Here is a 25,715-nt window from a genome sequence, read left to right as displayed (position 1 = left end):
TGACAGCTGTCATTGAAAAAATTCAGAGAATGTCAGCTTGCTTTGTATTATCACGAAATAGAGGAGAGAATGTCAGCTTGCTTTGTATTATCACGAAATAGAGGAGAGAGTGTCACAGATGTGATAAGTGAGTTGGGGTGGGGGTTGTTAGAACAAAGGTGTTTTATGTGTCAGTGATATTTCACGAAACTTCAATCACCAACTTTCTTCTCCATATGCCGAAATACTTTGTTGACTCTTACATACATAGTGAGAAATGGCCATTGTCATAGAATAAGAGAAATCAGAGCTCACATCAAAAGATTTAGGTGTTCATTTTTATCATAGGCTATTCAGGAGTGTAACAATCAAGAAATAGCGTTAAAGTGGTTCTATGAGCCTTTTTGCCACGCATTTGAGTGTTAACTGCAGAGTAATTGTGTACATGCAGATTGTGTTGCAACACACTGTCCGACCACAGCTGCATTCATACTGTGCATACCATCAACAAAATGGGTCCTCTTGATCATTTTGCCAGTACTGTTTGGATGCCTGGAATTTAAACCAGGTCTCTGTGCACACTGTCTTTTTTATTGTAATCATCCGTAAGGGTTAACTAATTTTAATGTACAGACTAGTTAAGGCTTTCATAGCCTCTTGTTGAAAAATTGCCTTTTGGCTTCTGTCTTGGGTTCTTTGACCAACATCTGTTTGATGATTTTTCTGATGTTTCACGTTGACAGGTGGCTGACATTGTCAAAGCTTCATCCTCTATTGCTTGTGGTGGACTCAAGTGGAGCTTGCAGGCACAGATTGGCATGTAAACATCCAATGGCTTTTCCGTGGTCTTCACTGCAGCGGTTCTCACCTTGTTACTCGCAACGGTTGTTCACTGCAGCATGGGAATCTAGGATCCATTCACCTTGAGGCTTTCCTCTTTCTAGTTGAAGCTATTGTTATTTGTGTGTGTTTCTATGGCTTCCTTAAACAAGTGGGCATGATAAGCTCTTTTCTACACCAAGAACGTCCCTGTTGGTGAATTTTACTACATGGTCTGTGTCACACTATGCATGCTCCACCGCAGCTGATTTCTCGAGCTGGCCCAGTCTGCAATGCAGTTTCTGTACAGTGATTCTGATATCCATGGTTTGTCCATTCATTGCAACATAGACTTTTCCACATGCACATGGTATGAGGTATGTGGTGTATTTCTGAAATTGCAAGTGGGTCCCTTTTCTGCTTTGCCGATCTGAGACACACTTGGATCTTCATCAGCCGAAGAACCCAAGACAGAAGCCAACAAGCAGTTCAATTTTTTTTACTCTCAAGAAGGCAATGAATTAAGCTATAGTGATGCTTACATATGGGCTAACTGATTTTGATTGAGTGTTTAAGGAGACCAAACAGCCAAGGTCATCAGTCTCCAGTGCACCCCCCAATATAAGAACAGTGTATGCTCTGTGTCTGTGTATAGAGTAAATTCTCTATGCACCAGTGAGAAAGTGTTCTAAACATTTGCATAGCATATATCTGAGGCAGAACATGGGAACCTGGCTGGGATACTCCAAGTGGGATGTGAGAACCTACCTAGAGATCACATCCAAGCTGGTCAGCACACAGACCCCTCATTGTTCATTTTTAGGGCAGAGTTGATCTGGGGCCACCCTGAAAGTTGTCATGTTAACATGTGCATCTACGGGATTAGGTATGGGCTGACTCATTCGATTTGCTTGAGAATGATGGAAGGACTGTAATTACTTTGCTAATATTACAGATTATGAATAAAATACAGCCTGTGCATGAAAATGTAAAAACAGAAGTACAACTTCAAATGGCCAAGATCGCTATTGTTCAGCATTTATTGTAATGACTGGTTTCAGCAAACTAAGTTGCCATCATCAGATCTTCTGAGTCTATGCATTTGACCAAGATTCAGTGAAATGTACTACAGAAGATCTGATGATGGCAACATAGTTTGCTGAAACCAGTCATCACAATAAATGCTGGTTGTTTAAAGATGTATTTCTCTTTATGCATTAATGTAGATCGCCACCTAACTTGATAATGGCTCTGAGCACTATGGGTAACGTCTGAGGTCATCAGTCCCCTAGAACTTAGAACTACTTAAACGTGACTAAGCTAAGAACATCACACATATCCATGCCCGAGGCAGGATTCGAACCTGCGACTGTAGCGGTCACGCGATTCCAGACTGAAGTGCCTAGAACCGCTTGGCCACAGCGGCTGGCTAACTTGATAATGTCAGGCATATATACTACATAGGAAAAATGTTTCCCCTACAAGAAATTCATTTTGGCTGTGTTCCCAAATAACAGAAGACATCAAAGGAGTGGTCAAGCTCAGAAGAACTCTAAGGAAGGTGTTAACTTTAACACTAACATATTCAGCAACAGAAAGGGATTTACGAACAACCTATTTCATTTGACAATTGCTTTTTATCCCATTTGACTCCTTGATGGAAGAGATACGCAGCTAAATAATAAGGGATGTGTTACCCTCTGCTGTTCACTATACAGTCATTTTCATTACATGTGTAAGAATCATTGATTTTTTTTTGTGTTGTTTTAATTAATATGACAGAACAATAACGGTACACATTGTATCAGAAAAATAGAAAATGTGTGTTTTAATATTTTTAACTATACAGTCTTAACTGTGTATTTTTGTTTTCATTTCTGTGCAGCAGTAAATGTCCACTATGAGGGTTGGAACTTAGATAGTGGCAACTATTTATTCACAACCTATACAAAAGAGTTACAAGTTTGCACTTGTTACTGTCCTTCAAAGTAGTCGCTAGCATTGTTAGAATCTGTTGCCAGCGACGTGGAAGGCTTAGTGTACCGTTAGCAGAGCCTGTTCGTTGATGGTGCGAATGGAGCGTTCTAAAGTTATGTGATTCTCGTGTATGACTGTGATGGTGTTATCCTAATGTGTTACTTCCTCCATGGCAGACCATCAATGCACAGTATTACTGTTCATTTTTGGAGCATCACCTGTTACAGGCTTGTTGAAAGAAGTGGCAACACTTTCTGCGCAACCCACCCATCATTTCGCACAACAATGCACGGGTGCATACAGCGCAAGCTGTGGCTGCTCTGTTAGGTCGATGGGACTGGCAAGTACTGTACTGTACCATCCACCATACACCCCAGATTTAAGTCCTTGTGACTTTGATTTGATTCCGAAGATTCTGAAGCATTCGCTTCAGAACTGTTCCAGAGATTTGACAGGCAGTAGACCGCTCCATTTGCACCATCAACAGAACAGGCTCTGCTAACGGTATACTACGCCTTCCACATCACTGGCAACAGGTTTTACACAATGCTGGTGACTTCTTTGAAGGACAGTAACAGGTACAAACATGTAACTCTTTTGTATTGGTTGTGAACAAATAGTTGCCACTATTTTAGTTCCAAACCTCATATATGTATCGCTATGGAAACTGATAACATAATGCAACAAAACAGTCCAAATCTTAACTCTACCATAAGTGATACACATTTAAAATATAGTAAAATTTCGAGTTACCTAAACATCACTATCTGGGTCTGTCTCACTCCTGGGCTGCCCAAAATTTCTTGTAATGCTTTCTGACATAGATCTTATGTTAGCCAAATTGATATCTGTGTCTGTCGTGACAGCTGAAAAGTAATCAATTCTATCAAGATCAGGTACAGTATCAGCTGTGTTGACATCCTCATCGGTACGGTAGCAATTGTCATACTCTGAATCATACAGTACACTGAGTGAATCCAAGCTCATCATAGCATCAGAATCAAAGATTCTTGAAGAAGCACGAGATGACATGCTTGTGTTGTCATCCATGTCTGCATCATGACCTAAGTCATTGAAAACAGAATTCACATCACTTAGAGCTCCTGAAAATGAAACAAATTGGTTGTTCAGCAATTTCTTTATTCAATATTTCTATTTAAATGCTTATAATTACAAACAAATAAGCTATAAATAAGGAAACGGAGATTGATAATTTACACTAAGAAGACAACCATCTAATTACAATCACTGCAGCTACAGCAACAGAAGGACAAATGATAGAAAAATGCTGGATACTGAATGTATAGTAATGGTCCACTGACACGTTCACTTTATGTTACACTTCACTGTCCAAAGACAACTCAAAACTACAAATTCACTATCCACAGACAAAAAGTGGTCTGCTATCACTCTCCACACCTTAGTGTTACCGACAGAACATTGAAATAACTCTTACAGTGACCCATCACTGAACTGAAACAGTATGGGAAGAACAATAATAGTACAGAAGATACATTGGTGTCACCACTCTCATACTCTTTCAGTTTGAGACACTGGTAACTACAAAAGGAATTGAAATGACCTACTGGCAACATAGTCAGGATCTCTCCAAAATCTCCTCAAAGGGAGGAATACTTTTTCAGTTATATAACCATTTTTGGAGCTGTCTTGCGAAAATCTGTCTTTTTATACACATAAGGCACATCACAGATCAATCAAATAAAATGTTCTCAGAGCAACAACAGTATATTTTCAAACAATAGTTGCTGCATGACCAATATAGTCAGTCATTGTGCACAATTAGAGCTGTAGGCATCCAGTAGGAGAAGGCACAAGGAACATGAATTGAACTGTTTTTCTCAGTATTACCTTATATGCTTTTTTGTTGCAACCCCTTTGTTCTTTATACATTTCTATTCCTTCTTTGCAATGGAAAATATTACTGACTGCCCCATTTTATCTATTCAACTAAACTGCAATGACAGCAACAAGAACATGCTTAACACACTTGTTTCTCCACATAATATCAAACTGCAATAGTTATAAAATTGTCTGTTAACAAATACAGATTAAGTAACATTTTCAAAACTCGAAGTTAAACTATGACTGCACAAGGCAAAATAAAATCTTTCCAAGTTGTAAAAAAATGGAAGCATCACAAATCAAAACAGAGTTGAAATGGTTTGTATGTGTGTTTGAGAGATCTGTAAAAACAAAAACAGAGGATTTCTAAGAGGATACCTATTAAATGCTATTAATGATAACCAAAATGCATATTAATGATAAGCAGAGCTGAATTTTTGTGATTTGCATGACCATGTTCATGGATAACATGATCAAGGGCAAAATCTTCATACAATGGAATGCATTAGAAGTATAGAAAGCAAAATATGCTGTCAACCTGTAGATCTTTTTTCACTGGAAATGTAAATGAGCAAAACACCAGTTGTCCTACATACTGAAACAATGTGTAGTATTACATTATAATTTTTTGCATAACTCACACTAACTGCAGCTTTCATCTATGGAATATCTTAGCAAACAGAATAACTCTGACTTTCACTTGGACATGATGGTATCAGATTGTCTGCTGGTTAGCAGATAGCAATCATGCAAACTATGAGTAAGATACAAGATATCAGTAGATTTTAGTCACATTATGAGGGGCACACACAGTTACTATTATATGTCTAAAGTTGTGTGGGCACTGGGTTTGTCAGGAGTCACAGTTAGAGGATATCGTGTGAACAGCTCAGTCTGGGTAAAACCACTGCTGCCAGGGTCAGTTGCACAAAGGATAGAAAATACAAGCTGTTTTATGCTATTTTAGATTATAATAGCATGGTACAGATATCTCATTGTAACGGATCACACACAGTTCACTCCTGGGCAACAACTATTTGTGCAAGAAGACCAGAAGACCACCCAACAATCATCTGCTCACTATGCGGCTAAAGAAATTACTATCTGTTGCAAAAACTTCTGACAATTATAAGGAAAATAAAATTGGCAGCCATGGAAAAATTGGATCTGGACTATATTAGTGGCTTGTGGTGCAATTTAAAAGCAGTTCATCCTAAACTGCATAAAGTAATGGCCTGTCTTCACAGTGAAGTATAGGTTCAGTGTCTCCATGTGATGAATTATTACATGGTTTGAATGGGATCCTTGATATATCTGACACTGGTCCCCAACCGCTAATGGTTTTGGACCTACAATCAGACCATGTACACTAATTTCTTTACCGGTTAGTTTAATGCACATTCATGAATCATTACACCATCTCAACACTCAGATATTGCCATAAAGTGATTCAGTGGACACTTCACCAATGTGTAATAAGAATAACTTTGATTACTTAACCTATTGAACATATGTAATACACTGTCAAGAGGGACATGAACCTACTTGGCTGACCTCAATAAGCTGAAAGTAGCTATTGTGTTGTCACGGATCAATAAAGCTCCCCAACGCTTTTGGTGTTTTCTGAAATCCACACCATGCTGAATCAGTGCAGTCATCAGGATGAAAGGAGAGGATATGGAGAAGAAGCCTAAATTTGTTCCTCATAAGTGTACATCAAACTTATAAACTGTGCTGTTTATAGTAGTCTTATCTGTAAACAGGCATTTTGATGGCATATGAAAATTTTACCTTCTGCATCAGTAAGGCCCGTTTCATTGAGCATTGAAACATTTTCAAGTGCTGGGTCATCCGTTGTATACCCAGTGGATTCCCTGTCTGCCAGAAGCGGCTCTGAGGCAGCACCCCCTTCATCATCGTCATCTTCACTCCACTCTGACTGACTAGCTTCACCTGCACCAGCACTGGTGGCAGCACTCACTTCCAAGATACGTTTTACTTCTGCCTCCTGCACATAAAGTGTAAGGTTCACAAGGGTATACAATATTTATAGTAAAACCTGATCAGTAAATAGAAACAAAGTCAGTTTGAAAAAGATATGCAAATTTATACATATGGCAGAAGGGAAGAAATGTAACAGAGAAATTCACAACTCATGGTGAAGGTAAAGGAACACATCAATGAGTAAATAAATTTTACTCATAATTCATTTACTATATTTATTCTGTGTTTACCCTATTACTACTTTCTCTCACATTATAGCTTTTTTTACCATTTTATTTACTTCCATCTAACTGCTAATTTCTCCACACACGACCGGTCTCTCTGACTGCACTGGCCAGAGTCTGGCACGAGCAAGCAGACATGTGTGTGTGTTTTTTTCTTTTTTTCTCTTTTCTGATGGAAGCATTGGCCAAAAGCTTAATGTGTAACTGTCTTTTGTTGTGCTTGTCTGCAACACAACATGTCATTTATACAGTGAGTAGCAATCTGCAATTTATCCTTTCCATAATTGGTGATATTCTAACCTGGACTTTTCATTGTTTGATCTTGGCAATGTTAGGGACAGATGGTGGTCAGATGCCACTCGTGATGCTACCACTTCCCTCATGACAGAATCTGTGCACCCCATTTGTGCAGGTCTAGAATAAGTCATGTCCAAGTGTGAGAATGTTTTTCTAAATGTTTCATGTAGTGTGGCATGGGACATGGGTACCAGCCCAGTATTCACCTAGTTGGATGTGGAAAACTGTCTAAAAGTTGTATCCAAGGGTGGCTGGCTCACCAGCCCTTATCGTTAATCCACGAGACAAATCTGATCCATGGATGTTTCACCTCCCCAAATCCCAGAGGCAGTGCATTAATGCATTCAGCCATCAAAGTGGGTCCTTGTAAAGCTAGGGCAGTTCCAAAATTTGATATTATTCTTTTGAATGTTTACAGGTGCAGCTGCACGTCCTTCTGGTATGACATGGGAAACTGATGGTTTTCTTATGCCCTATAAAAAACAGTATTTTGGTACTATAATATGCCACTTCATCAAAAAATTTAAAAGAAAACTAGTAATTTACTTATCAATAGCTTACCAGTTCCATGTCCAGTGGCTGCTTGTAATAATAAGTCAAGAAGGATATAAAGATATTTTTCACACGTATTAACAAAACATCTTGAGACAGAAACACAGAACTATACCTGCCGCTGAACCTCCTCTGCTATTCGTTTTTCTTCTCTCTCAAAACTGGACACATCACTTTCTTTCTTACAATCCTCATCATGAGTATCACTTTCCAAATTTTCATATTCACTGGTGTCTTTGCTTTGACTTCTGTAAGTAAAAACAATTAATTCAATCAAAGTAAATGGCAGTTTGGGTGATATTGAGAATCTTTAGATATTAAACACAAAATAAATAAATAAATAAAAAAGCAGAAATACAGTCTGCAGTTTAGAAATATGCTTACACTATACAGAAAGCTGTATACAACATACGCGCATTATGGATTTAGTATTTCTGTTCTACGGTGATGACATTAAGCTGGAGTAAAATTAAAATATTTATCCATCTCCCCAGTAGGCCTACATCTTACTACACAAAAAGATCTGAGAAGTAAGAAAATAAAATGCCTCATATAGAGTAACGAAAAATGCCACACAGACCTTCCTTCCATTCTGCTTCTACACTTCAAAACGACATGCCTTGAAAATTCTGATAATGCAGGAACATACTAGGTGTTTTCTTTAAGCATCCCAGATTATATTTAAAATATGTTTCATTCCACACTGTATGTTTTAGAATCTTAGATCACATTCTGAACTTAAATGTAATGAGGTAGCTCTAGCAAAAGGACTTCTTTCAAGCCAACCAGCACAGATTTTGAAGACATCATGCATGCAAAATCCAACTCATGCTTTTCTTACATGACATCCCGTAAGCCATCAATCAAGGCAATCAGGTGGATGCCGTATTTCTTTCCCTCTGAATGGCATTTCACGTATCACGCTAAAATTTAATAATTAATAATGGTACAATTGTGTGAGATATCAAACACAATTTGTGTCTGGACTGAGGATTTATTAGCCAGGCAGATGCAGCATGTCCTTTTGGATGAAGAGTCGTCAGTAAATGCAGAAGCGCACTCTACCATGTACTTCACAGTGATTTTCAGAGAGCAGAAGTAAATGTTGATGTAGAAGATGAAAGTTTTTGCAAATGCAGTTATAACTGGCATCCAAAGGGTTAAAACTGTGTATGATACTGCCACCAATAGCCATGCTGTTAATAACAAACAGAAATGCAAGCATGTGTTCACCTTCTGAACAATAAAATTATTTTTAAATGTACTTTTTCATGAGACAAAGTGAAAAAAATTTAAAAGCCTTTGCAGGAACTTAACAATAGGACATGAAACACTAACAATAAAATATACTCAAACTAATGATATATTTCAACACACACTCCTTTCTCAATGTTAGACTTTTTGGATTATGTAAAAAACCCTGGGCTAGACATACTTATAACCCTATACATACATCTATAGCTACTTGCCAAAGCAGGTAAATAGTGTGACGAATATTAAAAGCTTCAGGTATAGCTGCTGTACTATAATGATCAAATTTCTCATGTATGGAGTGAAGCACGTGTAAGTTTTATTTTAGAAGTTTTGTAATATTTAGTGGTTATAATGTCACATAGACTGACAACGGGATGCATTGAAGCAGCTTATTTCCACAATTTCATTATGTGTTTTCCTTACATGCTGTTTTCTGTGGGATGTGCAAAACTGTTTGCATAGTCTTATGCAAAAAAGATATATTTTCTGTCTCTTTAGATGTATATTTCAGAAAAAAGAGTCAGTTGAGCCTGCTACATGGTATGCAAATTACTTACAGCATAGCAAAAAGTATGCTACTTTGTCTGTTAGCTGATAGTGGAAAGAATGATGACACTACATCTTCCACGGATTCACGTTCCTCAGATATTGATATTCGCTAATCTGACAGCCACTGATTTAAGGAAGTAAAGCATTCCAGAACCTGCTAAGAATCTGCTGTGATGCACAGATGTCAAAACATACTGATTTATATATTTTGTATATTCAAAATCACCTGTTCTTAACAAAAGCATTACTTCTTTGTTACCCTTATGCAAACTGCTGATCACACACATCCACAAACTGTTACATTTGTACAAAGATTTGTTCAAATATATAGCATATTTATAATTTAACATTACAATGTTGAGTACAGCCTTCTGTGTTACTGTTAATCATAACTAATAATGAAGGATATGAAAAATCTGTAGCCATTCATTGTCTTTTGCTCATTAATTCATTCCAACATGTTTTCGAGCTTATACTTTCAAATGATGTAGAAGTCATACAGTTATTCTTTCAAGTGCATAAGTTTTAGTTTCCTTTTGTCAGGAATGCCATATATAGGTTAGGGTGACAAAAACCAAAGCAGATTAACTCTAAAGAATAAATATGTGTCTTATGTGTGACCTGAAGATGGAACACAAAACAATGTAATGAATTAAAAAAGTTGGTATTAGTAAGTGCTTATAGTCTCTTCTCCATCTTCATAATCATCTTTGGTATTATATTCAACTTGTGCAAACTTGACCACTAATGCAAAGTGACAACAGATTTTATAATTTCATAAATATGACAGTTCATAGAAATCGATAATCAGATATGTTATTAGTTAACAACATACAAGAATAGTATTTGTAGATCAATAATAATGTACAACTTTTTGCTCCACTTGATTAGGAGCAGAAGTGTGTGCTGTTACTAAAATGCATTTGAGTCTGGAAGTATAAAAGTCAACATATATACTGCAAGAACTCTTCGACATTACTCATTGCTAACTGTTCTGATGCTATGCTAATTTTTGTATATTTATACTCAAGACAATATGTGTTTAACAAGTTGGTCATTACAGTAGTGAACAACCACTTGAAATCTGGACAAAACCAGACCAGTCATGAAAGAGTACTGAAATATAACCTGTAAGGATGGAATCTAAAATACCCTCAGCCACTAAGTTCTGTACATTTGAAGAAACATTTAAGGCAAGTAAGATATTCAGATACTCTTGTACCACAAATCCTAAAAATATAGCTATGTTTTTCAAACTGCACAAAAAGTAAAATAATGATATTAATAATAATAATAATAATAATAATACAGTATAGTATTAGTATAGAAATTGGCTAGAAAATAAGCATAGAATTTTTATGTGGTGCTACAGCTAATTTACAATAGCATTAGCATGACACAAAGTTTCTGTTTGATAAACACAATATTTTTCCATAATACTTCTAGCTCAACATACTTCTTGGTAAATGCACACTAATGTTCTGTTAAACATACCTCAAACACTGATACATTCTTCTTGTGGTAAGCAGTGAAAAACTTAATCCAAATTAAATAACACATATCTTTGTTAATTACACTAAGGTTTTAATATAGACCAAAGCTATCCTTTTTTTTATTTTAGAAAATCATTCAAAATTTTTTCTCAACATGACTACACATTTTTAGATCTCACTATTATGGAACAGAATGCTTAAAACAGCATTTCAAGATGCTTCCTGGTTTCTGTTCACCAGACCTTCCCAAAAGAAAGTTTTTGTTACTCCCAACACAAATGTGAAATCTGTTGACCCCGGAACCTACTGAAATATTTTGGCTAATTGATCGACCTTGAAACTAGGTTTTACAGAAAGACTTAACAAAATGTAAGAAGAAACCACGGACACAGGTTATGATGAAACCATGGTCTTGTTACACAAATGTCTTGTGTAAAATATCAGAGCACTAATTCACACTGTTATATATCAGAGAAAAACATTAAATCTTTTTTGAAATCTTACATCTGATTTCTATGATAGTTACTGTGTATCTATGAATGATTGATTCTACTGTCGCAAATATGAGTACCTGTTCCCTTATCTGTACACAACACAATATAAGGATGGTCTGGAATATATTCATTTAATTTCTAATGCAGCTGTATTATAAAAACTTGTGATCTCAAAGTTTTTGAATTTTTTAAATTCTGAAAGTATAATGAATGAAGACTCTGTTAGTGATGTTACAATTTGAATGCTTGTTCCTGGGTTGTTAAAATGGACTGGTATCTTCCCTTCAAGTTCCGATGCATGAACTGTAAACACAGTTCTAAGGTGCAATGTGTTATGTGCTGAACACAGTCTCTAAACTGGGATCTTTGCCTACCAACTGTGCATCCAAGTATGACTTGGGATCCACCCTCACAGATTTAGTTCCATCAGTACCTCTCTCCAACCTTTCAAAGATCACAGAAGTTGTTCTTTGTACCTTGCTGGGACTAACACTCCTGAAAAGAAGGACACTGTGGAGAAATGACTTAGGCACAACCTAGGGCATTGTTTCCAGAATAAATTTTGATTATGCAACGGAGTGTGCAGCAATTTGAAACTCCCTGACACTTGCCTGTGAACAGGAAATATCAGTGGTTCAAGACCAACCTAGGACACAGTTTTAATGTGTTTCAAATCAATACACACACCGACACAGAGTGAAAATTCATTCTAGATATAGTCAACAAAGTTAATCAATTATGCAACCTACCTCTTTGAGTGACAAATGCCACTTTGGGAAAGGTAATGTTTAAGTCTTCCGAGTCCTGTCCATTTCAACCATAACACCAACCACAATAATTCATGTGAACTAGCCCTCTTTTACAGACATAATGAGTGTTCAACTCTAGGAAATTAACAAATGATTATAGTGTGGAATTAGTAACACTGAATGTAAGAGAAACGAAGTACAGGAATTTCTGAACAATGCACCCAGCATGTATGATCTCAGCCAGAGGCAATTATATTGAAAGTTAGTGAATGTGTGTTTTGTACACATGTAACAGCATACAGAATTTCACAATGTTTTAAGATATTATTTTCATTGTTTTGTTACTGTCATCTTGTTCAACAGTCATTTTGGTTGTGGTGGTGGTGTTGCTGCTGCTGAGATCCCCCTGTTGCCTCCTCTCCAACCTCCCTTACTTTTCTCCTTGCCCCATACATCAATTATACCCCCCCCCCCCCCCCACCACCACCACCACCACCACCACCACCACAAGTCCAACCCCATCATCAGCCTGGGCAGCTGCTCATTGATGACTGGTGTCACCTTGATAGAGTATGTACATTTAGCTTTTAGTGAATCTATGTGTGCATGATACTGGAAAAAAGTAGCCCAGAAGCTAGTGAACTTCTTAGAACTATAATGTGTATTATGTGCCAGACATCAATCAGCTACAAGCAAGTGAATGGCTACCCCAATTTTTGTTCACCCATTATATCTTGCAATTTCCATATGCTAAATGAAAGTTATTAATGCGTTCCATATACTAGACATTGGTGCTGTAAGTGTGTTATTTATCAGAAGTGACATTGCTTGTAATAACATTTAATTCACCACTTCCCCATTTCAATGATTCAGCCACATCATGACACATCATCCCCCACCCCACCCATTAGTCAGCACAACACAAAAGGGGCTCATGGCAAATGTTTCACTGTAGGTTCAGTTGGAGGTCCAGAATCTACTGAATACTTAATTAGAAGGATCCACACATTAAATTACAAGATTGTTGAGCTTGATTGTTTCAGTATCTTTGTCTGTTATTTGCAGCTTCAGTCGTGGATAGCTGAAACTATGAACTCCATTCAAATTTGTTCTATAGCACAATAAATGATAAATGTATGCAGGGCACAATAAATAAGTAAACCTGATACATATTGTACATTACTTGAAATACAGCCATTCTTATAATCATTTGTAATCTTGGTTTCTTTTTGTCTTTGTGTATTAAAACTTTCAAATCTGAAGTGCTATCACAGTTTTGGCCTTCAGTTTGATTTTCAACACAGTTCTTCCTTTGGTTTTTATTCCTCCAATTTTCCACAGTAAATGCTCTCAATAGAATACATCTCTTCTAATGACTGTGCCACTTTCACAACTTTTGGTTGCACACCTGCTACATGCAGCTTCTTGTTTAAAAGTGAGGATTAAGGACATTTACATTTTCTGTTTCATTACATTACTGCCTTTTATTTTTCACATATGAAACATTCCTTGTACTTTGATAATTACCAAAAATGAGAGGAAAGTTATATAATCTTCAATTTTTGCCACTTGCAATCAGCTGACATGCATCCTTTTTACATACCAAATCACACTGTCACATACTGTGGCCTCAGATATGCTTCTTAGAGGACAAGGAGTGAGGAGCAGAGTAAGGGTATGATATGCTATTTTATCTGAGCAGAGAAAATTACTAACAGACCATTCAGCCATTAATAGGATATAAAGTGAGGCCATATTATTGTTCTATAGCTGAAATCTAAAATGAGACAACTTCTCTCTCAAAACATACCTTTTTTGGGATGTAATAAATTGGATTCAGTACTGATACAGCACATTTTGATGGTTCAAAAAACTTTCATTTTTAACATGTTAAAAACAAAACTCTGTTCTATATCACAGCTTATGTGGTGGAATAGGATACTCTTGATGTTTTAATCAGCATTTGGAGGCCGAATCTTCTTTTCTATAAAATGCTTAGCACTCAAGCACCTAGCACTATATGATGAATTAGAAAGGGAAGCAGCAAGGAAGGTTACAGCAAAAACTCAATTTTATAAAGTGTTTTAAGCTCCAAGGTTATCTAAAAGCACAAAACATCCAGCATTAATCATTACAACTGTGGTTTTCACAATAATACACACTGTTGGTTACAAATCTTTAGCTATCTATGAGTATGATATAATAAGTCTATTTCGAGAAGTATGCAGTACTAAATATTTAATATAATTATACATATCCAACAGCTAAAACTGAACTCAATTTAATAGAGTAAGCGTGTTTTTCATCTTTATACCTCTAAGTAGGTTTGAATACTTATTAACTTGTGTTATTCCAAACACTACACGATGGATCACCAGCAATAACTTTATCCTACAAAATTTACTCCAATTTATTTTGTATTTTTTAAATTGTAAAATGCATTTGTGTATACGTTGTTTGTACCCATTGGTCATTCAAAAAACTATCCTGTTCAAATCTCACACATAAGAAAACTGTCATATGCCTCTCTCTCTGTGCGTGTGTATGCACACATGTGTGGGCACGCGCGTGCATGTAGTTCTTGCAAGTATAGAGGAACAGGTAAAAGATTCTGACTGATTTATCACACCTGAAAGTGTCCAATGGATTGTAGTGGATTACATGGTAAAATGAAGTTGAGCATGTTGACCTTGCATATCAGGAAATTTTATTGTATTACATTCCAAGGGACACCTAATTATATAATATGGTGCCATATAACACCATTAGGAAGGAAGCCCCTCCTTTAAACTTCCTGAGTATTGATAAATGAATTAGTACAGAAAAGTACCAAATATTCAAACCAGTATTGTCCACAGAAGAAATATTACTCTCTCATATGTCAGAATTCTATTCTAAAGGCTTTCAAATCTGTCAAAAGTGCCAACAATTTCTTTGATGTTTCTCCATTCACAAAAGCTTCACATCTGTAACTATAATTAGCAATTTGTTTTGATCAATATTTGCTTCCCCCTTTTTCACAATAAACACTAACTTGGTTTACTCAACAATAATGAATTTAATGATCAACTGGTCACATCATTTTTAGAACAATGTGCAAAATAAGTTTAGAGGATTTTATGCAATACACCTCTTCAGGATTCCTTCAAAAGGAATATGTTGTCCCATCACTTTTTTTTCTGCTCTTGGAAAACAAGAAGTAATAAAATTTCAAAGCCACACCAGGAAATAAAATTACAGGATTTGTAATGCTTCTGTTTGTAAGTAAGTTATACTAACAGAATTTCAACACTTTATGAGTAAAGGAGACTACTAACTGAGTAGCAGAAGCATTGTTGAGTCATAACAGGCACACCCAAACGAGAAAGAAAACTTGCTAGCTTTCAGAGTAAATCCGTTGGGAACTAGAATACACATGCATGTATATATGTGCATATTGGAGAGAGCAGAGGGATGGGGAGCAGGAAGAGGATAGCAAGCGGCTTGGTACGGAAGCAGCAGGTTTGCTGACTAGCAATGTGGGAGGGGGGAAGGGGGGGGGTGGCATGTGCATATGTGCATGACCTATGCTTGTGATACACAGGTGCCAGAGCCAGTGAGGTGTGGTGACGGTACACAGGAAGAGGGAACTGTTGGGTAGAGGGTGTGGGGACAGTGGATTAATTGAGACTGAGGCCAGGAGGGCAACAGGGGTGAAGGATGTGTTTCAAGGGTAACTCCCATCTATGTAGTTCACAAAAGCTTTTGGTGGAGGGAAGGATCCATATGGCTCAGATTGTAAAGAGCTACTGAACTCAATCATGTCGTGCTCAGCTGCATGTTGTCCTACTGGATGGTCAACTTTATTTATAGCTACTGTTTGGCAGTGGCCTTTCTGATCAACAGGTGGTTAGTTGTCATACCAACATAAAAACCTGTGCAGTGATTGCAGCAGTTTTTGTGTACGCCATAGCTGCTTTCACAGGTGGCCCACACACTGATGGCATAGGGGCATAGGATAATCCTGTGACAGGACTTGAGTAGGAAGTGCTGAGAGGGTGGACTGGGCAGGTCTTGCACCTTGGTTCACCACAGGGTTATCATCCTTGTGGCAAGGGATTGGGACTGGGAGTAGCATAGTGATGGACCAGGATATTGTCAAGACTGGCAGAGTGGAGGGGGGCTGCAATCAAATACTACTTTAAGAGAAGTTGAAAGGTTATTATGTAGAACATCCCTCATTTCATGGTGTAAGGACAGATAATCGAAGCCTTACTTCACTTCTTTCACAGGCTTATCATACCCTATCACAAGGGCCACCAATAAAGCAGCCATGTTGTGTACAAAAACTGCTGCAATCACTGCATAACTATTTTATGTCGGCATGACAACCAACCTGATGTCCACCAAAATGAATGGCCATGACCAAACTGTAGCCAAGAACAAAGTTGACTACCCAGCGGCACAACATGCAGTTGAGCAAAACATACTCAAGTACAATAGTTTCTTCTCAACCCAGACCATGTGGATCCTTCTGTCCACCACAAGCATTTCTCCACTATGCAGATGGATGTTACCCTTCCAACACATCATTTACTCCTGTAACCCTCTTAGCCTCTGTCTCCATTAATCCACTGTCCCCACACCCTCTACCCAACAATTTCCTCCTGTGCCCCAGCAATCCCTCTCTCCTTCATTCCTAGCCAGCAAACTTGCTGCCTCCATCCAAGCCACTACTTACTCACCTTGGCCCCCGCTTCCTGTCTCCCGCCGCTCTCTCCTCTACAAACATCACCTGACACACATCCCCAACCCACCCTACTAAACCTGCATTTTGTGTTCAGCCAGCATAACATATGGGCACGTGTGTGTGTGTGTGTGTGTGTGTGTGTGTGTGTGTGTGTGTGTGTGTGAGAGAGAGAGAGAGAGAGAGAGAGAGAGAGAGAGAGAGAGAGAGAGACATACCCTAGCTCGGCAAGGGATTTATTCTGAAAGTCAGCAAGTTATCCTGTTCTTCAGTACATGCCTGCTGACAACTCAAAGCTTCTGCTGATTGGAGTGTGGTCTTCTTTACTCCTAATGTACGAGGGTTGGAACTTCAATAGTGGCAACTATTTATTTACAGCTCGTACAAAATAGATACGTGTTTCAAATTTTTACTGGCCTTCAAGGTAGTCACCAGCATTGTGTATAACCCATTTCCAGCGATGTGGAAGTCTTAAGATACTCTTAGTAGTGCCAGTTGTGTTGGCAGTTTGAGCGGCGCTGTCTATTGCCCAACAAATTTTCAGCAGTTCTGAAGCAAATGCCGTGAAGTGTTTCCTTCAGTTTAGAAATCGAATTGAACTCATGAGGGGTTAAGTCAGGGGAGTGCAGCCTCATCAGTCAAACAAATCAGTAACAGCTTACACTGTGCTTGAGCATTGTCCTGCAAAATGATGGTCAGGTTCTGCAGAAAGTGTCATCACTTCTGTCCCTAAGCTGGTCGTAGGTTGTGTTCCAAAAATAAACTGCACAGAGACAGAAGTGATGACACTTTGTCAATTTCTGTAGGACATGACCATCGTTTTGCAGGACAATGCTCAAGAATGTACAGTGCAAGCTGTTACTGATTTGTCTGACTGATGGGACTGCTAAGTGCTATACAACCTACTGCACTCCCCTGACTTGAGCCATCGTAAGTTCAACTTGATTTCTGAACTGAACAAAACAACTTTCACATCACTGGCAACAGGTTATACACAATGCTGGTAACTACTTTGAAGGCCAGTAAAACTTTGAAACACGTGTCAATTTTGTGCGAGCTGTAAATAAATAGTTGCTACTGGTAAAGCTCTAAGCCTCGTATTTACATTCTGCTAGATCTTCCCTTGCTGTATTTATACTAACAGCATGTCATTTTAGATTCATGAAAGCAAGTTGTGTCTGTATGTAATGTGGAATATAGTAACTGGTCATCAGTGTACTCTGCAGATATTTTCAAGAATGAAATGACAGCAATTTAGATTCCCAAGTTTCTGTCAGTGTGAAATGGAACATAACACTCAGTGTTCACTTAATCAGACTAAAACTTTAAACCAATTATTTGTTCTGCTGCAAATCCGATACTTAGTAAATTCCTGGTCTGTAAAAACAGTAAATATTAGTCTTTTTCAATATTTATTCTTGGAATACTGATGCTTTCTTGCATTGTGGGCTTTGAAGAATGTCCAGGGCAAGGATCACTTGAGAGACACCATCATCTTCAATTATTTATTTTCATCAGCCCAGTTTTACCAGTGGCATTCCCTAAAAAACAATCAGCGCAGTATATGGGCTGACAATACTGTCACAGGAACTTTAGCTTTGACACTGGTAAATACTTTTGGAATGATCCTCACATGGTAACAAAGTGTAGTTTTGCAGATGGCACATGCATTGAACACTTTTATTAGCACTCTTTCTTTGTCTGAATTTTATGTAAGCATTGGCTTTAAAAAAAAAGGGCTCTTTGATTTTTGATTCCAATGTTACATGTACACTGTTGGCCATTAAAGTTGCAGCACCATGAAGTAGTCATGCAACAAATGTCAAATTGGCATGATTTGTACTGCATAATTGGATATGCAAAAAATTAGCATTTCAGCACAACCACACAAAGCAGATAGGAGTAATTCCATCAAAATTCTTTAATAAACCAAGATTATACAGCAGTTCCTCATTCAGAAATCAAATATGAATGTTGGCCACTTGGAAGGGACTCATTCTAAGTCTTGTGTAAGTAGGAGAAATGCAGGGCTGCATTGAGGCAGAGGATGTTCAGCTGTTGACCTAGCCAGATTACTCACCCACTGAAAACATCTCATCATTGATTGGGTACCACCATTTACCATACACTAGGGCTGATGAATTCTGACATGGAGCTGAAGCAGAATGGGATGATATACCCGAGTCTTTCACAAGCTCAGTTCAGCTCAATAGACAACCGTGTTAAGAGTCTTTTTGCTGCAGAATAAGTAAAATCTTGTTATTTGATATTCTTCCTTGTGTCATGTTTTTAATAGCCTGAAGTGTAAGTTTTTAGGCATGAGAGGTAATACGGAAAACGAAGAGCTAAGTTCTATTTATGGGAGACTATGTGATTTTGTAGCACTAACTTAACAATGATGTGACATAACCTATTACACAGCAAAGATTTTCATGCATGAATAGAATGATTGAGAACTAAAACTAAACCGAAAAAAGGAATGTTGTGTTCATTCTGCACACGTGTCTAGAATTGTGGGTAAGGTCTTAGAGCTGTCACATTCATTTTGCAATAAAAAATCCTCATTTTTGTATAAAATATGCCCAAGATCATGCAGAAACTGCACATGTCTCTGCCTTACATGCACAAATCAACAAAGAGGAGAAACAGCAAATCACTGTGCTATTAAAGCATCCTCTTCCAAAATCATACCACTGATATCTTAGCATGAACACCAATCTAGAAATGATTGAAATTTTGGCAATATATTGTTCAGTTATCTGGCAAAATAAGCATTACATTCTAAGCTTCTGAGATGTGCATACTGTCATTATTTAGAGGAAAAAATAAAAGAACAGCCAATAGCACTGGAGCACTGTAAACCTAGAATTTAGGTACTTATGAATACATACTAAATATACAATCCAAAAAAGTTAGAAAATAACAGAAAGAACAACAGTTTTCTATTACTACATAAAGAAAATATTGTGCAATAAATTTAATGTATATTTTATCAATTAAGTACTGTGAACACACACATCTAGATAATTTCATGCAAAGAATTACAACTCACTGAATATATTTTATCAGAAATAAATCTGGCTATCAAAAGTGTTGTCTTACTTTACCACAAACTAAAAACAGTGTATGCACATTAGTAACTGGATACATTTTAGACTACTTTATCTTCATCCTTTTTTATGTGTTACAGTGACGTCTTTCTTCAACATATAACCCAGCGAATGTTCAATTCAGTTTGCCACATTGTCAATATTTCCAACAAAATTTTAAAATAAAATCTGAGATGAAGATCACTGTGATAAGGAAGAGGAGGTTGGGAGAGTATATAGAACTCACAGAGTAAAAGACAGTTTCAGTGCAAGTGAGTATTTAAAATAAATAAATGGTTTCTACATTTCTAAGCACTCAGAAACAGTGGCCATGTATGTGAGTTTTCTACTATGGAAGGAGGACCTTGTCCGAAAGCTTCTCTATCTTAGAATTAGTTTTCATTGTGCTTGTCTGCAACTCAACATCTCTTCTCCGAGGTGAGTAGCAACCTATCCTTTCTATATTAATTCTATGTTCCTTTTTTTTACTTCTGAAACATACTGATTATATTGCCTCCTTCCAAATTTTGTTTACTATTCCTTTAGGTACTAATATATGCAGTCATTTATTTTGTTTTGACTTCACATGCATGTAACACAGCCATTCTTTCCTGCTTGCTCTGGATATTCATACACACAAAAGGGTGCTGCAAAGGTGACTCATTTATTTTCCCAAATGACAGAAGAAAATTGAGAACATCCCTTCTAATGTGTGTTAGGTCAAATTCATCAATTCTCTACTTAGTAATGTTCACATCTATTTCAACTATGCAGATTAGGTGGCATGACGCTAACCCAGACTGCATGTCCCCATCCAATTATTAATGCAGGTTTGTACACTGGCATTTTAATTCCTTGCATGCTGTGTATTCATGCAATGCTTCTTGGACATCAAGAAATACTGCATCTACTTTATGGCCTTGATATATGGCTTTCAGGTAGTCATGTGTGAAGAAAATGAGTTGGGTTTCATTTACTTGATCTTTTCTGGATATGTGCTGGTTGGCATTGTGAAGATAATTCTGTTTGACCTACTTTTTTCTGTGTGTTCAAAATAAGTTCTAAGATTCTACAAAAGAAAATGTGAGTGGGATTGGACAGAGACAATGTGAATTGGTTCCGCTACCCTTTTTGTAGAAAGATGTGTCCTGCACTTTCTTCCAGCTACAGTGCACAGTGTTTTGTTTAATGGATCCACAGGTTGTTGTTGTTGTTTCAGTCTGACGACTGGTTTCTGCAGCTCTCCATTACACTCTTTATCTCTGTATAAATTCCGCAACCTACGTGGATCTGAACATCTTTAGTCAAATGTCAGTCTCCTTCTGCAGGGCTTACCTGTTACATTTCACTTCATTACAATACTGACAATTTTTTGATGCCCTAAAGAGCCCTATCAACTCACCCTACTTTTAGTCAAGTTGTGTCATACATTTCTTTTCTTCTCGGTTTGATTCAGTATCTCTTCACTAGATATCCTGTTTCCTCACCAAATCTTCAGTGTTGTTCTGTAGTGCTACATTTCAAAAGCTTCCATTTTCTTTTGGTCTCTATTGTTAATTATCTACATTTCATTTGCATACAAGGACACACTCAAGACAAATGCTCTCAGAAAAGACTTCTTAACATGCAAATTTATATCTAATGTTAAAATCTCCCCCCCCCCCCCCCCCTCTGTTTCTGTGTGTAAATGCTTTTCTTAAAACTGCCAGTGTTCTGTTTATACATTGAGGTGACAAGTCATGGGATAGTGATATGCACAGATGGTAGTAGTGTCATGTATACATGGTATAAAAGGGCAGTGCATTGGCAGAGCTGTGATCTATGTGAACAGAAATTAACAGACTTTTAATGCAAAATGGTAGTTGGAGCTGAATACGAGGGATATTCCATTTCAGAAATCATTATGGAATTCAATATTCCAAGATTCACAGTGTCAAGAGTGTCCTGATAATACGAAATTTCAGGCATTACCTCTCACCACAGATGATGCAGTGGCCAATGGCCTTCACTTAACAAACAAGAGGAGTAGCATTTGCTTAGAGTTGTCAGTGCTAGCAGACATGCAACAACGTGTGAAATAACTTCAGAAATCAATGTGGGACATATGACAAATGTATCTGTCAGGAAAGCAAGGGGAAATTGGTCAGTAATGGGCCATGGGAGCAGACAACTGATGCTAGTGCCTTTGCTAAAAGCACAACATTGCCTGTAGTGCCTCTCCTGGAGCTTACGAGCCTATCAGTTGGACCCTTGATGACCGGAAACCATGGCCTAGTCAGATAAGTCCCAATTTCAGTTAGTAAGTGCTGATGGTAGGGTATGAATGTGGCACAGACCCCATGAAGCCATGGACTGAATGTGTCTACAACACACTGTGCAGGCTGGTGATGGCTCCATAATGGTGTGGGTTGTGTTTACAAGAAATGGGTTGAGTCCCCTAGTCCAACTGAACCAATCATTGACTGAAAATGGTTATGTTTTGCTATTTGGAGACCATTTGCAACCATACATGAACAGTTCACCATATCACAGGACCACTAGTGTCCGTGATTGGTTTGGAGAACATATTGGTAAATTAGAGTGAATGACTTGGCCACCCTTATCACCTGACATGAAGTCCATCAAACTCTTATGGGACATAATTAAGAGTTCAGTTCATGCACAAAATTCTGCACTAGCAACATTTTCACGGTTATGGATGGCTGTAGAGGCAGCATGGCTCAATATTTCTGGAGGGACTTCCAATGACTTGTGGAGTCCTTGCTGTGTCGAGTTTGCTGTACTACGCCAGGTGAAGGGAGGTGTCCCTTGACTTGTCACCTCAGTGTACAGTCTCTGCTTCAGTCACTGTCAGCCAACAGCTTGCTGCTCAAGCTTACTGTCAAAACTTTCCTTTGAGTTCTAGCATCTCGTTAATACCTTCAGTGTCAACCTTATTGAAGTTGACTTCACTCCAGTACACTTGTTTTAGTTTTGTTGATGTCCACCTTATAATCTCCCTTCAGTACACTCCACATAATTGCTCTTCCAAGTCTTTTGCCATCTCAGAGAGAATTACAGTGTCACTGACAAACCTCTAAGTTTTCATTTCTTCCTCCTGAACTTGAATCCTCTCTCCAAATTTCTCCTTCACAGGTCGCTCAATGTATAGCTTCAATAACATTTGTTTCACACCCTTCCCAATTAGTGGCCCTTTTCATGCCCTTCAACACTTATAACTGCAGTCTGACTGAAACTGTGTGCTGGACCAGGACTCAAACCTGAGACTCTGTCTTTTGCGGGCAAGCACTCTACTGAATGAGGTGTACAAGCACAATTCATGATAAGCCCTCATAGATTTATGTCCACCAGTATCTCATCTCCATCCTTCCAAACTTGACTGACATTCAGAGACGATGAACTGTCAGAAATAAAGCTGTGGGGGTGGGTCATGAGTTGTTCTCAGATAGCACAGTCAGCAGAGCACTTGTCTGCTTGCCTGAGGCATGGTCTGGCATATAGTTTTAATCTTCCAGGAAGTTTCAGGTCAGTGAACACTACTGTGCAGGTCAGCGAACACTACTGTGAGCCTGCCCATATTCTATGATGGGGTCCGCAGTGCCTCACTTATTCCTAAACATCTCTGGAATACAATCTGATTTATTCTTTTGTACAGCCTTCTGTATTATCCTTCCACTCTTCAGAAAGCCTGTCTTTGCCCAGTCTATGACATTTGAGCTATTGGTAGCCATACAGCTGCTTCTGTTTTCTTCAGAGATTGCCTTTATTTTCCTACAGATGGCATCTGTCTCTTCTATAGTCATGGATGCTTCTACAGCTTTGCATTTCTCCAATAGCTTTTTGCACTTCCTGTCAACATCAGTTTTTATATGTCTGTATTCCATTTTGTTCTATATTTTTCTCCTTTCATCGATTACATTCAATATCTCACGTGATATCTTATGATTTCTACTAGGTTTCGTCTTTTTTTCGGTTGTTCCTTTGCTAACTGAACTATTTCATCTCTCAAGGCTATTAATTCATCTCTTCTTGTATCTCACTCGCCTGTTTCAGATAGTTGTTGACTGATGGTCCCTCTGAAACTCCAACAACCTCTGGCCCTTTCAGTTTGACCGGGTCCCATTTCTTTACTTACCTGGCTTTTTGCAATGCTTCAGATTTTATCAGCAGTTCATAACCAATAAATTAGCTGAGTCTATGTCCACTCCCAGAAATGTTTTGCAACTTCAAACATGATTTATGAATCTCCACGTTATTAATATACAACATATCTGAAACCATCTGGTGCCTTCAGCTCTCTTCCACAAACTTTTTGGGGTTTCCAAACCAAGAGCTTGCAATGATTAAACTGTTTCCTATTTAAAATTGTACCACACTGCTTTCCCTTTAATTGCATTCCCCAATACATGTTCTCTTACTATTTTTCCTTCTCTTCTTTTTCCTACTGTCAAATTCCAGTCCTTCAGTGTAGTTAAATTTTTGTCTTGTTTAATAAACTAAATAATTTATTTTATCTGATCATACATTCTTTCAATATATTTATCATCAAAGGAGTTGGTAGAAACACGCTTTTATTCCTGTAGTGAGTTTTGGCTTTGTGTCTGTATAGGCTATAATTCACTTCACCATATATTCACTTCACCATATATAACAGTTCACTTACAACATATTTTCTTACTCATTTTAGACCTACTCCCGCATTATCTCTATTTGATTTTGTGTTGATAACTTGCTGACAAACTACAAATCGTTCCTTCATGCCACCACACTCAACTAATTCCCAAGACATCTAATTTCCAACTAGCCATTTCTCTATTCTAGCTTTCTATTGTGTATTAAGGCTAAAAGAGAGGTTAACTTGACCACAAATACAGTATAGAATCTATTGGAGATTAATTTTCTTCATGGGGGTACCAAAGCAACGAATTTATTAAAACAAGGTGAATGCCAATCTCAAGCGATTTTACAGTTCTTTACAAAATAGAATATATTATATTACCTCCACTCAGTAGCTGTCAAACCAACAAGACAGCAATTGTGAACTAAGACAAATTGAAAACACAAATTTAAAGATGCTGACATTTCAATATGTAAGGCATAGTTCTGTGTTACAGGCAAATGTCTACATTCACTTCATAATATTTCTATTTGTGGAGGTAATATATTCTATTTTGTACAGAACCACCAAAATCTTGAGAATGGCCTAGAAGGCTGAAAGTAATCATGAAGAAATAAAATTGATAAAACAAAAGTGGAAAATGCCACCTTCTTTTGGTAAGGATTCAGTTGGGCACTGGGGCTTTGTCCAATTTTAGCAGTAGCAGCTCTCTCTCAACACCATTGACAGTAACATCCGCATCACTTGTCTTTCACAGTGCTGCAAGAAACGGAGAGGGGCAATAGTTCTGGGTCTTTCTTTGTAAATAACAATTTGAAAACGGAGTTAAGAATTTCCACCTTTGCTTTGCTACACTTAGTTTTGGTATGAGTGTTGTCTACGAGTGTCTGGACACTGATTTGGGTGCCACTGACAACCTTTACATATACCAGAATTTCTTTGGTTTTACAGGAGATCTTTTGACAAGACTCAGCAATAGTCATTGATGAATTCATGCACTGCCTAATTTCACACAAAAGGATTCTGTT

General features: G+C 37.7%; 1 protein-coding gene across 4 annotated transcripts in view; it reads right to left on the bottom strand.

Moving 5' to 3' along the window:
• LOC124605803 (Ca(2+)/calmodulin-responsive adenylate cyclase) overlaps nucleotides 1-25,715 on the bottom strand; it is a 353,810-nt gene that overhangs the window by 19,674 nt on the left and 308,421 nt on the right. For all 4 annotated transcript variants that reach the window (XM_047137705.1, XM_047137704.1, XM_047137702.1 and 1 more), the window contains 3 exons: nucleotides 7,831-7,963; nucleotides 6,430-6,646; nucleotides 3,529-3,878 (listed from right to left, as the gene is read on the bottom strand). In XM_047137705.1, coding sequence (XP_046993661.1) covers nucleotides 3,529-3,878; nucleotides 6,430-6,646; nucleotides 7,831-7,963 — 700 coding nt within the window. The remainder of the gene's footprint in view (nucleotides 1-3,528; nucleotides 3,879-6,429; nucleotides 6,647-7,830; nucleotides 7,964-25,715) is intronic.

Source organism: Schistocerca americana, chromosome 3 (genome assembly GCF_021461395.2).
Source record: "Schistocerca americana isolate TAMUIC-IGC-003095 chromosome 3, iqSchAmer2.1, whole genome shotgun sequence".
In the NCBI taxonomy this organism is placed as follows: Eukaryota; Metazoa; Arthropoda; class Insecta; order Orthoptera; family Acrididae; genus Schistocerca; species Schistocerca americana.
The sequence above is the reverse complement of the archived record's forward strand: the minus strand, read 5'-3'. Positions and strand labels throughout refer to the sequence as shown.